A 16,532-nucleotide genomic window follows, 5' to 3' on the forward strand; every position below is an offset into this window, starting at 1 on the left:
GAATTGTAGTTCCCATAATCCCACGTGTCATGGGAAGGACCCGAAGGGAGGTAACTGAATCATGGGGGCGGTTTCCCTCATGCTGTTCTCATGACAGTGAGTTCTCATGAGATCTGATTGTTTTATAAGCATCTGGCATTTCCCCTGCTGGCACTCATTCTTCTCTTTCCTGCTGCCATGTGAAGAAGGACATGTTTGCTTCCCCTTCTGCTATGATTCTAAGTTTCCTGAGGTCTCCCCAGCCCTGCAGAACTGTGAATTAATTAAGCCTCTTTTCTTTATAAATTTTGCAGTGAGCCAAGATCGCACCACAGAACTCCAGCGTGGGCAACAGAGCAAGACTCCGTCTCAAAAAAATAAAAAAAAATTAAACCTCTTTTCTTTATAAATTACTCAGTCTCGGTTGGGTATGTCTTTATTAGCAGTATGAGAACAGACTAATACAAATGATACGGCAAAATACGGTATAAAATGAAAATACAAACAGCTTAATATTCATTATGATCTAATCTATGTTATAAAATAGAAAACAGATAGGTATAAACTATACCAAACACTAATAATTGCTCCCTCTGAGTGATGAAGTTATGATTGGTATTTTTCTCTGCTCTTTTATGTTTTTATGACTTTCTAAATTTTCTAAAATGGGAAATATTAATTTATAAAAGAAAACACAAACATACTTTAAAAGGCCAAATTAAATCATTTCTAATTTAATTCAATTAAGGAAAGTAAATTCAAGTCAGAAGTTAGAGATTATAAGATATGAAGACAGTGAAAAAAGTGGCACTGATCAAGGCATGAGAGGAACTAAAAAGCATAATAAAAGCAGAGAATAAACATGGACTAAGATATCTACTTAATCCTCTTGCTTGACACTCAGGGAGTTTTTAACTTTTTGCTACAAACGGAATCAGGATGAATATATCTCATTGCTTTCATCGGGTTTATGTCCAGAAACTGACTTTCTCAGTTTTAAAAAGAATGCATATTTTTAAGAATACTGAAAATTTCCGACAAACTGACTTCCAAAATGTTCTACCAATTTACAGGTCCACTAACTGGGTTACAACAGTACTTGTTTCCATGGATCTTTACCAATGCTCTTTCTAGATTTTGTTTGTTTTTATTTTTTAGCTTAACTTGCCTAAACAAAGTTTGGATCTTTACACCTCTAATGACTACATGTTGAATCTGCATCTCCAACAGAGACAGCAATCATCTGAAAGCACTAATTTTAAAGACTCAGAAATCTGTGATACTTCTTATTGAACTTCTTTATAATGCTTTGGACATTATCATCAGTTTTGCTGGTGAGACACAGAAGATGATAGAATGTGAGAGATCTTCTATATATGGATGAATAAGGTAAAGAAGAGAAAAGGCTAGGCCCGGCACGGTGGCTCACACCTGTAATCCCAGCACTTTGGGAGGCCAAAGTGGGTGGATCATCTGAGGTCAGGAGTTCGAGACAAGCCTGGCCAACCTGGTGAAACCCCATCTCTACTAAAACATACAAAAATTAGCTAGGTGTGGTGTGGGCACCTGTAATCCCAGCTACTCAGGAGGCTGAGGCAGGAGAATCACTTGAACCCAGGAGGCGGAGGGTGCAGTGAGCCGAAATTGTGCCATTGTACTCCAGTCTGGGTGACACAGCGAGACTCCATCTCAAAAAAAAAAAAGAAAGGCTCAAGGGCACTAAGGTAAATGTCCCCAGCTTCACTACCTTGCAAGGCTGGCCCTACTTTCTAATCTCTCAAGTAATTTTCTATTTATTAAAACACCAATATACCAAATACAACTCTTTGGGGAAAGGTGGCTATGAAAAATGTACTAAAATTTAGAAGGGATGGTAATTTCTTCAAAAATATTAGAAAAACTTTTCTTACAAAATTCTCTTTCACATTTTGGATACTTTCAATAAATCTGGGTAGTAGTAGTTTAAAATCTGTGTTAAGAACCCATCTGCCTAAGGTGGGGCAGGACAGGCATCTCAGTTTCAGAATGATGCTTCTAAACATGTCCCCTTTATAATTTCTGGGTTTCTGCCAAATGTCTTATGGGTAAGAAGCCTCTCGAGAGAAATGTAATCATTTCTTCCCTGGAAGCAAACAATCACAGCAGGAATGGTTTCTCTGGTTTGTACACTGGGTTAGGGAGAATTAAAAGATAGCATGGCTACACAGTTTTCTTTAGTCCCAGTTCTCCTGTTATTAACTCTTCACTATAAAAATGAATTCTAGGGGGTTACCCATACTGCCAATATTTACTGAGCACCAACTACATATCAGATGTTGTGGTATACGCTAGGGAACAACATGAGGCAAAAGCAGACACACTCTTTTCCTTCACAGAGCTTATGTTCTAGTGTTCCATGATTTCCCCCAAGGGGTACACACTGCCATTAGTCCTTATCTCTCTCTAGTTAAGAACTATCAGTAGAGGCCTTCTGAACCCCCTAAAATTTTATTTTTAAAAAAGGTATGTCTGCTATAAATTAAAACTTGATGCCAGTCCTGAGGAACCTTTAGTCGGGCCCAGATTTCTTTGTAACCAGCAGATATTCCTCAAAATCTATGGTATGAAGATTTGAGCATTCTCTGGTTTCATAATAGTGTCTTTCTCAATTTTTGTGTTTGTTTTGTTTTATTTTTATCGCTGAGTGTTAAGAGAGGAAAGTTACGTAAACTTTTACCCACTCTGTCATCTTAACCAGTGTTGACCTAGAAGAGAAACTGCAAACCTCAATCAAGACTGTTACACAACAGACAATTTCAAACAGTGGGAACAATCCGCCTTTCCCAGATATAACATATGACTTAAATTGGCTCTCCAGGGGGACTCTGAATTGCATCTCTGACATCAAAAACAATACATGTGCTTTTTCCATACTTCAAAATGCTTTATGTGAACTAAATTCAAGAGATGATGATAGACTACAGCTACGACTGTGGACTCACAGACCTAGATCCAAATCCTGACTCTACCAATTTCTAGCTGTGTAACCTTGGGCAAATTCACTTTTCTGAGATTCCATTTCTTTTTTTTGTTGTTGTTGTTGTTGTTGAGACAGAGTTTTGCTCTTGTTGCCCAGACTGGAGTGCAAATGGCGCAGCCTTGGCTCACTGCAACCTCCACCTCCTGGGTACAATCAACTCTCCTGCCTCAGCCTCCCAAGTAGCTAGGATTACAGGCATGCGCCATCACGCCCAGCTAATTTTTTGTATTTAGTAGAGACAGGGTTTCACCATGTTGGCCAGACTGGTCTCGAACTCCTGACTTCAAGTGATCCTCCCACCTCAGCCTCCCATGCTGGGATTACAGCCATGAGCCACCGTGCCTGGCCAGATTCCATTTATGTGCAAAGTTAGGTTAACAATAAACCCTATTTTTCAGGATTATTATGAGGATTATATTAAGCACAGTAATTAGTGGCCATTAGTACTACTAATAAATGATGCTAAATTGATTAATCATAAGGGCAATGGGAGTTATAGCAAACAGTAGGTATTGGAAACTCAGTGCTCACTCTAAACATGAAGAAAGTCAGTGCTCACTCTAAACTTGAAGAAAGTACATGGATACGTTTCATTTAACCAAATCAATCATTCTTGCCATCCCCATGCTTTTGTTAATGCAACTTCTTAACTAGAAATTCCAAGGAACTCCACTGATGACTACTAGATTCTCCTTGCACTTAAAAGTCCCAACTGAAAAACTACTCTTTATGATGCCCCACAACATTCCCCACAATGAAAACCGAATTCTCCTCTATGAATTTCCAGAACATTTCCTGTGAGCTTCACATATAGATACATGGCTCACATGATCTTATATTGTAATCAGGTTTTCTTCCATTAAATTCGAAGCCCTGGTAGTAAGTTAGAAATTAGAAAACGACTCTCATTCATGTTTCCTGTGGCCCCCTTCCTTCATGCCTCATTAAAAGGTAATTATATCTTTTAATAGAGAATGACAGATTAATTCAATAGATTTAGCCAGAAAAAAAAAAAAGAAACAAAGAACCAGTGGATTCTTAACGTTTATCAGTGTAAAACATAGTAATATATAAACGTATATATTTATAAATATATTTGGTAAAAAGGGTCATGTGTGCAAGCCACATTTTGGCACAGTGAATTTGTTCCTGCAAAATGAATGTGTTGAGATAGGAACATTTCTTTAGGTGTAAGCTGTGTCAAACTTGTTCTAAAAAAAAATGTACTAATATACCAAGCTAACACTACACTGATTGTTTAAAAGGAGCTAATTATAAATCTCATTTTTCCAACTGGGTTACAAGTATCTTAAAGAAAACTCAATGTTAATCATTTTTCAATCTCCCACAGCTACTTACATATAGTAAACTCTCGTAAGGAATTCATTAAATGAATTATAAATGCCGTATCACATTATCAATCCCCTGATACGATTTTAATAGTTTGCATGGTCTTCCACCCCCAAAAATAAATTAAGCTATCCCTACAGTTTACCTTCCTCTTCATCATCTTCTGGAGGAGAAGGTATCACTGAACTTTGCGATCCAGACTGTGGCAGGCGAACTGAAGGACTGGCTGTAGTTTTCCTCCTCTCTCTTTCTGATTCACTTTCCAAGCATACAACTTCATATAAAGTGTCAGTATTATTCTTTCTCTCCCTTTGCTTTATCTTGAAGATGAAAAAATATTATTTATTAAGCAGTAAAATTCTTTATGTTTTTAATTAATTGCAGTGTTTTTAATGTTTTTAATTGCAGTGATCTCGGCTCACTGCAATCACTTCTGATTTCATACAGGATGTGAAAATAAATGATTTTTTTTTAGTATCTACATTAGAAGTAACTTTTTAAAACAGAAAAGCATATGTTTAGATCTTAAAATTCTTAGGAAAATTGGGCATTTACTAAGCAGTACTCTAGTTCTGCTTCAAACCATATTGGTTTGTCTTCAAACCATATTGTCAAGTATCCAACTACCAATGTTTAACCAGTGTCAACTAAAGAGCTAACAGTTCTGTATCTCCCAAATTAGTTAAGGCATCCTTCAAGGTTTCCTATATAAAACTATACAGAAAAAGTGTTTTAAATTACTCTAAAACATAAACTTCAAGACTAAGAAAATTCTTACTTCTAATGTTCCAGTGTTTTATCCCCACTCCTTTTGCTTAAAACAGTGTAGAGAACTTTTTCTTCAACTGAAAGCTACAACTTGGAGTTGGGGTGGGGTCAGGGGGAGGTGAATGGCAGAGAACACAACAACAGTAACCACAAAAATGTCGATTACTCCAATTGATTGTATTTTAGTTTTATTTTGAGGCAAACATATAATTTAAACTGACCTAAATTAAAAATTTAAACCAGGAATATAAAACTTTACACTACAATACACATTATAAGTACATTAACATTCCATATTACATGTAAGTAAGTATACTAACATTCTTCCTTCCATATAAGGAAGGTAGCATGAAATATAGGGAAGAATAAAAAGGGAGAGCTATAGGAAAAGGTACAGAGAAAACTAGAAAGGTGGCTATACAAAAATATATATATACACACATACCAAAGTAAAAACACAGAAAGGGAGATAGGGGAATAAGATGTTCATGAGCTATAGAAATATCAGCCAGAGCAGATTTTTATCATTGCAATGTTCATTTGGGTTCTTAAAATAAATTAACCCTATCATGGAAGTAAGGCCACGACAGTGGCAACATGCTCTTTCAATATCATCTTGAAGCACTGTTTAATACAGAAGTCAGTAAACTTTTCTGTAAAGGGCCAAATAGTAAACATTTTAGGCTATATGGGCCAGTTGTCTCTATTACAACTACACAACTCTGCTGTTATAGTGCAAAAGCAGCCAGGCAATAAATGAGTGAGTTTGGCTGTGCTCCAATAGAACTTTATTTACAAAAACAAGTGACAGGCCAGGTTTGACCTAAAGGCCTGTCTGTCAACTTTGGTTTAACATGTCCACCCAAAGATTACTTAATTTTCTAGATGAATATGCCATTTTGACTTAGCTACTTACTATTAATTAAGGACTCAGACTCTGAAGTTACATGTTAACCTATAGATTTGTGTCCAGGAGATATGCAAATGATTTCTGTCCAAGAGAAAATATAACCCAAAAGTTACCTAAAGGACATTAACCAGTTTTATTTCTAATCTAATAATCTTATTGTAACATTTTTTTGAAAGGAAGGACCATGTAAATCCAAGTTCCACAAGTACTCAGAGTTTTGCTACCTTTCTGGTTCTCTCATTAATTAATACACTGAATTAGAATATTCGATACATGTTCATTCTAAATTGATAATTATGATTTTTAACTCTTGAAAATTATACTTTAATAAGAAAGAGAATTTAAAATTTTTGTTTTGTTATAAATTGCTCTTTGAAACATCAGACAATTGGTATCCTAAACAGTTCAAAGATCAGCAATAGCTCTTTTTTTTTTTTTTTTGAGATGGAGTCTCCCTCTGTCGCCAGGGCTGGAGTGCAATGGCATGATCTCGGCTCACTGCAACCTCTGCTTCCTGGGTTCAAGCGATTCTCCTGTCTCAGCCTCCCGAATAGCTGGGATTACAGGAGCCCGCCACTATGCCCAGCTAATTTTTTGTATTTTTAGTGGAGACGAGGTTTCCCCATGTTGGCCAGGCTGGTCTCACGATTTACCTGCCTCGGCCTCCCAAAGTGTTGGGATTACAGACATGAGCCACCGTGCCCGGCCAGCAATAGCTCTTTATCTTAAAAATAAACAAACCAACGTGGTCCACTTAGAAACTCTTCTGTATGTCATAATGACCAAAGGACACGCTGCCTTTTGAAGTCAGATAAATACAGTCAATTACTGGACCAAACTTGTAAGCCAAGGACTCTAACTATGAAAAATGTTAATTGTTGAAGCTGGGTAATAGTACATGGGGATTCGTTATACTATTTTACAATTTCTGCATATGTTTGAATTTTCCATAGTAAAAAGCTTTTTGAATTATATATGTTAAATATAAAACTTTTATATATTAAATTATACATATAATTTAAACATAGGTCTTAAATTATATATAAAATTTAAACAGGTTTTTAAATTAGATATCTTATATTTATGAAATATATGTTATAAACATATAAAATAATTAAAAGCAGTCAGATGAGACAAAAAAGGGTAGACTTGAATAAATGGAAAGACATCCCATGTTCCTGGATAAGATGACTCAACATCATAAAGATGTCAATTTTCCCCAATAAAAACATCAGTAGTGGCCAGGCATGATGGCTCATGCCTGTAATCCCAATACTTTGGGAGGTTGCGCATTTTGGGAGACTAAGGTGGGCAGATCTCCTGAGCCCAGGTGTTTGAGATCAGCCTGAGCAACAAAGGCAAAAGCCCATCTCTTAAAAAAAAAAAAAAAAAAAAAAAATACAAAAACTTAGCCAGGTGTGGTGGTGCGCATCTGTGGTCCCAGCTACTCAGGAGGCTGAGACAGGAGGATCACTTGGGCCCGGGAGGCAGAGGCTGCAGTGAGCTGAGATCGTTCCACTGTACTCCAGCCTATGTAATAGAGCAAGACTCTGTCTTGGGAAAAAAAAAAAAAAAAAAGCCAGACTCAGTAGCTCACGCCTATAATCCCAGCAATTTGGGAGGCCTAGGCAAGTAGATTACTTGAGGCCAGGAGTTCAAGACTAGCCTGGCCAACATGGTGAAAGCCCATCTGTACTAAAAATACAAAAAATTAGCTGGGCCTGGCAGCACATGCCTGTAATCCCAGCTACTCTGGAGGCTGAGGCAGGAGAATCACTTGAACCTGGGAGGCGGAGGTTGCAGTGAGCCAGGATCATGCCACTGCACTCCATAGCGAGACTCTGTCTAAAAAAAAAAAAAAACCCACAAACAAATGAAAAACACCAGTAGTTTTTTTTTGTCCAGAGCTACACAAGTTGAACATAAAGTTTATATGAAAAATAAACAAGTAAGAAAATCCAGGAAAACCCACAAAAAGGAGTATTTGAGGAGGGAAGGTAGACCTACCAGATATAAAAACATATTATAAAGTCTACACATTGTCAGGTGCAGTGGCTCACGCCTGTAATCCCAGTACTTTAGGAGGCTGAGGCGGGTGGATCACCTGAGGTCAGGAATTCGAGACTACTCTAACCAACATGGTAAAACCTCGTCTCTATTTAAAATGCAAAAAATTAGCCAGGCGTGGTGGTGCAACCCTGTAATCCCAGCTACTCGGGAAGCTGAGGTGGGAGAATTGCTTGAACCAGGGAGGTGGAGGCTGCAGTGAGCCGAGATCGCACCATTGCACTCTAGCCTGGGTTGACAGAGTGAGACCCCATCTCAAAATAAATAAATAAATAAATAAAAATAAAGTCTACATAATTACAACCGTGTGATTCTAATGCAAGACCAGAGGAACAGAATATAAATACCAGAAAGAGGTTCAAACACACAGGGAAATTTCATATATGATAAGTGTAGCATTTCAAATCACTGGGTAGAAAAGTTAATCGTTTTTAATGAATGGTGTTGGGACAAGAGAATAGCCATTTGGAAAAAGATTAAATCAAATCCACACTTTACGCTATATACCAGAGTACATAGGAATAAAATACTAATGAATCAGAAATCTAAAAGAGTAAAATGAAACCATATAAGTAACAGGAGAGTAACAGAAGAGTGTATTCTTTTTGTAACTTGGGAGTTAGGAAAGCCTTTTTAACTATGATCTCAAATCCAGAAAGGTTTAAAAGAAAATATTGATATATTCAAGTACATAAGAAGAAACTGCATGACAAACCCAAAAAGAATCACCATTATGTAAGCTAAAAGATAAGTGACAAACTGGGAGGACTATCATATCTCCAAGGGTTAATCTCTCTTGAATATACAAAGAGGTTCTGAAAATAAAGACAAAAAAGACCAAAGTCAAAGAGAAAAATGAGCAAAAGATATGAATAGAAAATTCACAGAAAAGTCACCCTTATACATTAAAAAGGCAGAGGATAAACTAAAACTATTCTTAGACACCACTGCCTCACAGATCCTTAAGTCTGACAACACACTCGACAACCCTGCAGAGAAACAGGTATTCTCATACCCTGTCCATGGTTACACCTTCTACAGAAGGGAATTTGGCAAATATAACAATAGCATATGTACATTCACCTTATGTGTCAGTGATTATACTAATAGGAGTCTATTCTAAGATGCACTTTCATAAAATCAAAATAACACATACATAAGATTCCACACTGCAACATTATTTGGAACAGCAAACGACTGGAAACCAGTCCAAGTGTCCATCAATAGCAGACTGGTTGAAAAGCCCATAGTTCATCCAAATAGGACAGTACTAAATAGCCATTAAAACGGAAATGAGGAAATCTCTATGCACTGATGTGGAATGATCCCCAGGATATATTAAGTTTAAAAGGCAACGTATAGGATAAGACATATGGAGTATGCTAATTTTTATTTCAGAAGGAAGTTAAAAATATACAGAATTTTATCTTCACAAAAATGAAATCAGGATAATAAACCATACACCAATAATAATTGTTATCTATGGGTATGGGGGTAAGGAGATACAAATGGAAGCGGACTTCCAAGTATACATTTCTACATAATTATGACATTTATAAGTATTTTATATATTCAAAAAAAAAAGGAAAAAAAAATCCCAAGCCCCTAAGCTAAAATAAATGGAAACAAATGAACCTAACTATATGTCAAACGGTAACAGAACCACAATAAAAAATTATTCCCAGTGATTTTTAAACAGCAACCATTTTATAATCTTACTGAAACATATTCAAAGGACAAAAAGAAGTTCTATAAAATCTTAAATTTCACCTAATAATTCTATTATTAACTGCAAGACTTTTTTAGTTTAGTTTTTTTTTTTTTTTGAGATGGAGTTTCACTCTTGTTGCCCAGGCTGGAGTGCAATGGCGCGATCTCGGCTCACTGCAACTTCTACCTCCCAGGTTCAAGTGATTCTCCTGCCTCAGCCTCCCGAGTAGCTGGGATTACGGATGTGCACCACCACACCCAGCTAATTTTGTATTTTTAATAGAGACAGGGTTTCGCCATGTTGGTCAGGCTGGTCTTGAACTCCTGACCTCAGGTGATCCATCTGCCTCGGCCTCCCAAAGTGCTGGGATTACAGGCATAAGCCACCATGCCTGGCTGACTTTTTTAGATTTTGATGAAGATAAGGCAAATAAATTATTTACTGTTACTGTAAATAAAATATATGCATATAAATATTTTAAAAAGAAAATCCTGTAATGTCAAATTATTATTGAAAATACGTGAATGAACTCAACTGAATCAGGTAAATATCACCAACAGATACTAAAAATATTAGTTAATTAGTTATTGGCTGGGCATAGTGGCTCATGCCTATAATCTCAGCACTTTGGGAGGCTGAGGTGGGAGTATCATTTGAACTCCAGTTTGAGACCAGCCTGGGCAACATGGTGAAACTCCGTCTCTCCAAAAAATTAAAAAATTAGCCAGGCATGGTAGTGCACCTTGATCCCAGCTACTTGGGAGGCTGATGTAGGAGGATCACTTGAGCCCAGGAGGTCAAGGCTGTAGCGAGCCGTGCTTTTGACACTGCACTCCAGGCTGGGCTGCAGAGTGAAGGAAAAAAAAAAACAAAAAAGACGTTGTTGAGAAACAGGATATTTGGAAGTTGCCAAAGCGTCACCCCCAAAGATTACTTGCTAAGTGTCAAGAAAAACCCTATTTTACAAAGGAGAGATCCAGTGGTCACCACCTTAATTAAGTGATCACACTTCCCATCAGAAATACTGGAACAACCTAATATCACACACCTCTCAATTCAGCAGTGGAATGGAAAGCATTTGAATATTTTTATCTTGAGAGGAATGTGTGTACCACACACATACACTCTCAGCAAATTAAAATAAGAGGCCCGGGTATCCAGTTATTGTTATACTAATTATCTGTACAACACTGGCCATACCACTTAGTCTTTCAGATATCAGCTTCTTCATTTATAAAACAGTAATTTTATGAAAGATTTTAAGACCCCTATAGTTTAACTGGCAATAAAAATGACATTATTCTATAGTTATAAGAATGTTTAATTGGTCTTTTGTTCGCCTTATGTCACTATTGGAAAATCTATTCATTAGATCATTTTCTTGCTCTTTCAGTAAGTAGTATAAGAAAATTTAAGTCCAAGAAAGCAATCCTCCTGTCCCTACTAATGTTTAGTTTCTTCTCTACTATGATGCTATCTTAATATAACAGTCTCACAGATGGGAAGGCTTCCAGGATAAAAGGAATTGCTGAGTCACCAGATAATTTTAGTGAAAGGAAAAAGAATCAATTTTTAAACACGTCTTAAAAAGCATTTACATATTGTTTTCCTATACTGGCAGCAAAAAACAGAAATGCTGTATGTTGTATATTCTTAAATTTGCTTTGTAGCATTGTTTCCTTTTCAGTCTAAGGAGAACGGAAAATGGTTAAAATTTTAAATTATGATTAATTTCAGTAAATCCTAAAAATACTCTTATAGATGAAAAGACAAAAGTAGCATGTTTCTCTGGAGAGTGTCCTGGCAGAGACTTTTAAAAGGCTTAGATATATGTTTTGTTCATATAACATCCCATAAAATCTACTGCTAAATATCTTTGGATCTCAGTTTCCTCATCTATAAAGTGAAAATACTATTTATTCTCATTGAATCACTGTGAAAACTACATAAGATTTTAAAAAGTGAAGTAGCCAAGACAATGATGGTCACAGTTGAACCTCAAATACTTTTTAATGCCATGAATGTAAAAGAGGGAATACATTTAGTTTATTAAGTTACAAGGGGTGAGATTAACAGTGTTCTAAATGCTTTAAGACAGTGAAAAGTTGTTCAAATTCTTCCCATTCTACCTCTCCTTTCCCACTCCCTAGCACTCCCCCTAAATCCCCGCACAAACACAAAGACTTATCCAAATAAGGAGAAAAATAAAAGATTATCATCAGGAATTTCCTGCTCTCCCCCGAGCTTCCACATACACACTTCTGCTTTTTGCAAAGAAAACAGTGAAAACTTGGCTTAAGTTTAGTTTGTAGCCTTAACAAAGAGTCCAGAGCAGTCTCTTAGGCTGCATTTCAGGTATGTTTTTGGCTAGTTTACCCTGTCAAGTCATTTTTTAGCCTAACTAAAAAAAAATTAAGTTATTAATAGAAGTTATGTTATTATTTGAATAACATACTGTATGAGAATATTTTTAAAGTTTTACATTGAATTAACATGTAGCTCTGATTATGGTTGCTAAAAATAAAAAATAAATTTTTAAAAATAAAATTAAATAAATTTGTTTCCATAGAAAGATATATTCTTCTATACCCAACCACAAAACCTTGTAAACCCATGCAGTCTTTGAATCCAAGGTTGTATAACATTAGATGTCAAAAGGAAATGCAAGATCAGGGGAATCTTATTTATGTTCACTAAAATGAGATTAAAGGGTTAGAATGCTAATTAAACAGAACTATTTTTACATACAACTTTTACTGAAAATTATTATACAACTATTCTCAGGCCAGTAAGTAAAAATATATATATATATATAATAAAAATATATATACAACTAATTTCTATTTACCATCTAGAAACCTTTTTTTTTTTTTTTTGACGGAGTTTTGCTCTTGTTGCCCAGGCTGGAGTGTGATGGTGTGATCTTAGCTCAATGCAACCTCCACCTCCCGGGTTCAAGCAATTCTCCTGTTTCAGCCTCCCAAGTAGCTGGGATTACAGGCATGCACCACTACGCCTGGCTAATTTTGTATTTTTAGTAGAGACGGGGTTTCTCCATGTTGGTCAGGCTGGTTTCAAACTCCCAACCTCAGGTGATCCGCCCACCTTGGCCTCCCAAAGGCTGGGATTACAGACCATCTAGAAACATTTAAAGATCATTCTCTCTTAATCTCTAAACTTTCAAAGTGATGTTTGTAAACTAGTTTAATTTCTGATGCGTTCTTCTCCCGGGGCTCACCCCCCATCTAAATAATCAATGCTGTTCTGATTTCATGACTTAGTGCTTTTTTATTAATTTGGTGTCCCAGAGAGGTTGTATAATCCTTCTCAATAATAACAGCAAATATGTAGGGAGAACTTACTATGTACTGGGAACTATTCTAAGCATGTTGTATAGTTTTTAATTTAATGCCACAATAGCACTATGAGGAAGATTCTATTATGCTGCCAATTTACAATTTAGTAAACTGAGACTCAGAGAGTTGAGGGAACTTGCTCAAAGTTAACAAGCTAGCGGTAAAATCCATGTGCTCTGACTCCAAATTCAAGTTCTAGATGACGACCCCATGCTAATCCTCTGCTCCTGCTACAATGAAGAGCTGGGAGAATAGTGCTGGGACTCAGCTTTACTTTGTCTCTTAGGACAACACTGAAAAGAAGTGTCCATGCCTGCTCTGCTTATTTCCTTTTTCTAAATATACCCAATAGGGCTAACTTGGGTATACTAGAATCAAAATTCTTGCTATCGAAATAAAAAAATGTAATATGGAAAAGTATATTCAAGTAAGCCCCACATACAACACTTTCATTTTATATAACAGAAAACAGAAGTTGCATGTAAATAAAATCAATTCAACGTATATTTATTGAGAACTACTATGTTCCAGGTACTTGGGATAAGTCACCAAATAAGACAGATTAAGAATCTCTCCTTAGTAGAGGACTCTAACATACAAAATAGATAATAAACAATATAAAAGTATGTTACATGGCATTATCAGTATGTAAAAGTCTGGTTAAAAAAATAAAAAAATAGGGCCAGGCGCGGTGGCTCCCACCTGTAATCCCAGCACTTTGGGAGGCCGAGGCAGGTGGATCACGAGGTCAGGAGTTCGAGACCAGCCTGGCCAACACAGTGAAACCCCATCTCTACTAAATAAAAAATAAGGTGAGGCACAGTGGCTCAAGCCTGTTATCCCAGCACTTTGGCTTTTACTGAGTAAAACTTTGGCTTTTATTGAGTAAAACAAGGCTGGAGGGTTTTATGCAGAAAAGTGATAAGATCTGACCTTAGGCTACTATTATGTTGAAAAGAAATCAAGAGGGGACAAAGACAGAAACAGTATGATGGGTAAAGAGGCTACTGCTAGGCCAGGTGTGCTGGCTCATGCCTTATAATCCCAGCACTTTGGGAGGCTGAGGTAGGCAGACTTCTGGAGCCCAGGAGGTCAAGACCAGCCTGGACAACATGGCAAATCCCCATCTATATTTTAAAAAAGAAAAAAAAAAGGCTATTGCTATAAATGATGACTCAGATGAGGACTATTGTACTCTAGCTGGTGAGAAGTGATTAGATGGAGATGAGATAATAAACCTTTTTGGACATGTTAAGTTTGAGATGTCCTGAGAACCAAGATAAAGAGGAGCTTTAAGGAAAAGAAAGTAATCATCTAAAGCACATGCTACAGACAGGTCAAGATGAGGACTCAGATTAGCAACTTAAATCAGTGGTGACCTTGATATCTTCCAAGGAGTTTTGCTACAAAGGAAAGTAAAAATGGAAGCAGTAGGTGGTAGAACAACTGGGGGCCAAAAAAGAGTAAAAGATTGGAACAGAGATTTTAGCTGCTACCCACCCACAAAAAAGACAGAGTATGAAGTTTAACTTTGATCAAGTTAACTGCCTGATTTAAGAAAAAAAAAAATCAAGACTCTTCAGAAGAAAGTAACAGAATACAGTCTCTACAATGCATCACTTAAGATGTTTAACTTGTAATCCAAAATTACAAAGAAACAAAAATGTGCATCATCATACATGAAAATTAGCAAGCAAAATTCTAAAGTGGCTGTACTGTAATTATGCTTAAGGATTTAAAAGAAAACCTGTTCAATGTAAAAGAACAAACAGGAAATCAAGAGACAACAGAGATAAAAAAAAAACCCACACAGACATTTTAAAAACAAAAAATATAGAAAATGTTTTTAAAATTCATTGAATGACTCTAACAGATTAGAAGTTGATAAAAATCAGTGAACTTAAAGACATATTAATAGAAAGTATCCCATCTGAAGAAAACAGAAAAAAGCCTGGGAAAAAATAGAGCCTCAGAGATATCAAAAGCTCTAAAATATACATAATTACAATCCCAGAATCAAAGAGAAGAGAGATGGGCAGGAAAAAAAGTTTAAGAAATAATGGGCCAGATTTCCCCCGAATCTGGTTAAAAAAAAAAAAATTTAAAAATTAAAAATAAAAGCATAAATTTAAAAACGCAAGAACCCCAACAAATCCCAAGCAGGATAAACGGAAAGAAAACCGTACCTAATCATGTCACAGTTAAACATCTGAAAACCAAAGATGAATAATCTTAAAAGCAGCAAGAAGAAAATGACACATTATAACCAGAGGAACAATAACATAAATGAATGCTGACTTCTCATCAAAAACAATGGAAGGGCTGGCTGGGCAAGGTGGCTCACGTCTGTAATCCCAGGACTTTGGGAGGCTGAGGTGGGCGGATGACCTGAGGTGAGGAGTCCGAGACCAGCCTGGCCAACACAGTGAAACACTGTCTTTACTAAAAATACAAAAAAAAAAATTAGCCAGGCATGCTGGCATACACTTGTAGTCCCAGCTACTCGGGAGCCTGAGGCAGGAAAATCACTTGAACCCGGGAGGCGGAGGTTGCAGTGAGCCAAGATTGCGCCACTGCACTCCAGCCTGGGTGGTGACAGAGCGAGACTTCGTCTCAAAAAAAAACAAACAAACAACAACAACAACAAAAATGAAAGCCAGAAGAATAGGAAGGACATCTTTAAAGAAAAAAAAAGTCAACCAGAATCCTATCCAGTGAAAATACCCTACTGGGATGAAAGCCAAAAACAGACATTTTCATCTAGAGAAGTTTAAGAGAATATATCTTTAGCAGATCTATACTTAAAGAAATGCTGTTCTTCGGGTTGAAAGTAAATGAGACCAAATGGAAATGTGGATCTTTGGGAAGAAACGAAGAGCAATGAAAATGACAAGTAGGTGGGTACATATGAAAAATATAATTTTTCCTCTTAATATATTTAAAATACACATGACTGTTTAAAGATCTGAGGGCTTAGAAATCAGCCTCAGACGTGATTTCTCCTTTCTTATTCCCCCTTCTATATTAATAGAAAAATACAGTACCTGTTTTAGTTTCAAAAAGAAATTTTCAGTAGTACTACGTTTGCTGAAGGGCCAGAATAATCTTTCATTAGGTGAGCAAACGCGGACTTTTGTCTCCAGGAGAAATCGAACAGGCTCCTGTACTTCTGTTATTACCAAATCTACAGCTGTGGTCATAAACAGGACTTTATCTAAACAAAGAAAGAGAGAGGCTGAAGAGGTAAATCAGAAACACAAATATATTTGCTCATAAGATTCCATAAAAGCTATTACTTTTATTATAAACTTTCAAAATACCTTAAGTGAACCATCAATTAAACATGTAAAATAACTAGACAAATAACTGGTT

At 36.5% G+C, this 16,532-nt stretch overlaps 1 protein-coding gene across 20 annotated transcripts in view; it reads right to left on the minus strand.

Moving 5' to 3' along the window:
* RABGAP1 (RAB GTPase activating protein 1) overlaps positions 1 to 16,532 on the minus strand; it is a 166,154-nt gene that overhangs the window by 92,592 nt on the left and 57,030 nt on the right. For 10 of the 20 annotated variants that reach the window (XM_055117637.1, XM_055117631.1, XM_055117632.1 and 7 more), the window contains 3 exons: positions 16,205 to 16,374; positions 10,547 to 10,648; positions 4,494 to 4,668 (listed from right to left, as the gene is read on the minus strand). In XM_055117637.1, coding sequence (XP_054973612.1) covers positions 4,494 to 4,668; positions 10,547 to 10,648; positions 16,205 to 16,374 — 447 coding nt within the window. The remainder of the gene's footprint in view (positions 1 to 4,493; positions 4,669 to 10,546; positions 10,649 to 16,204; positions 16,375 to 16,532) is intronic. The other 10 variants (XM_034929003.3, XM_008958651.5, XM_034928999.3 and 7 more) reach the window with 1 other exon arrangement.

The sequence above is a fragment of the Pan paniscus genome, chromosome 11 (genome assembly GCF_029289425.2).
Source record: "Pan paniscus chromosome 11, NHGRI_mPanPan1-v2.0_pri, whole genome shotgun sequence".
In the NCBI taxonomy this organism is placed as follows: Eukaryota; Metazoa; Chordata; class Mammalia; order Primates; family Hominidae; genus Pan; species Pan paniscus.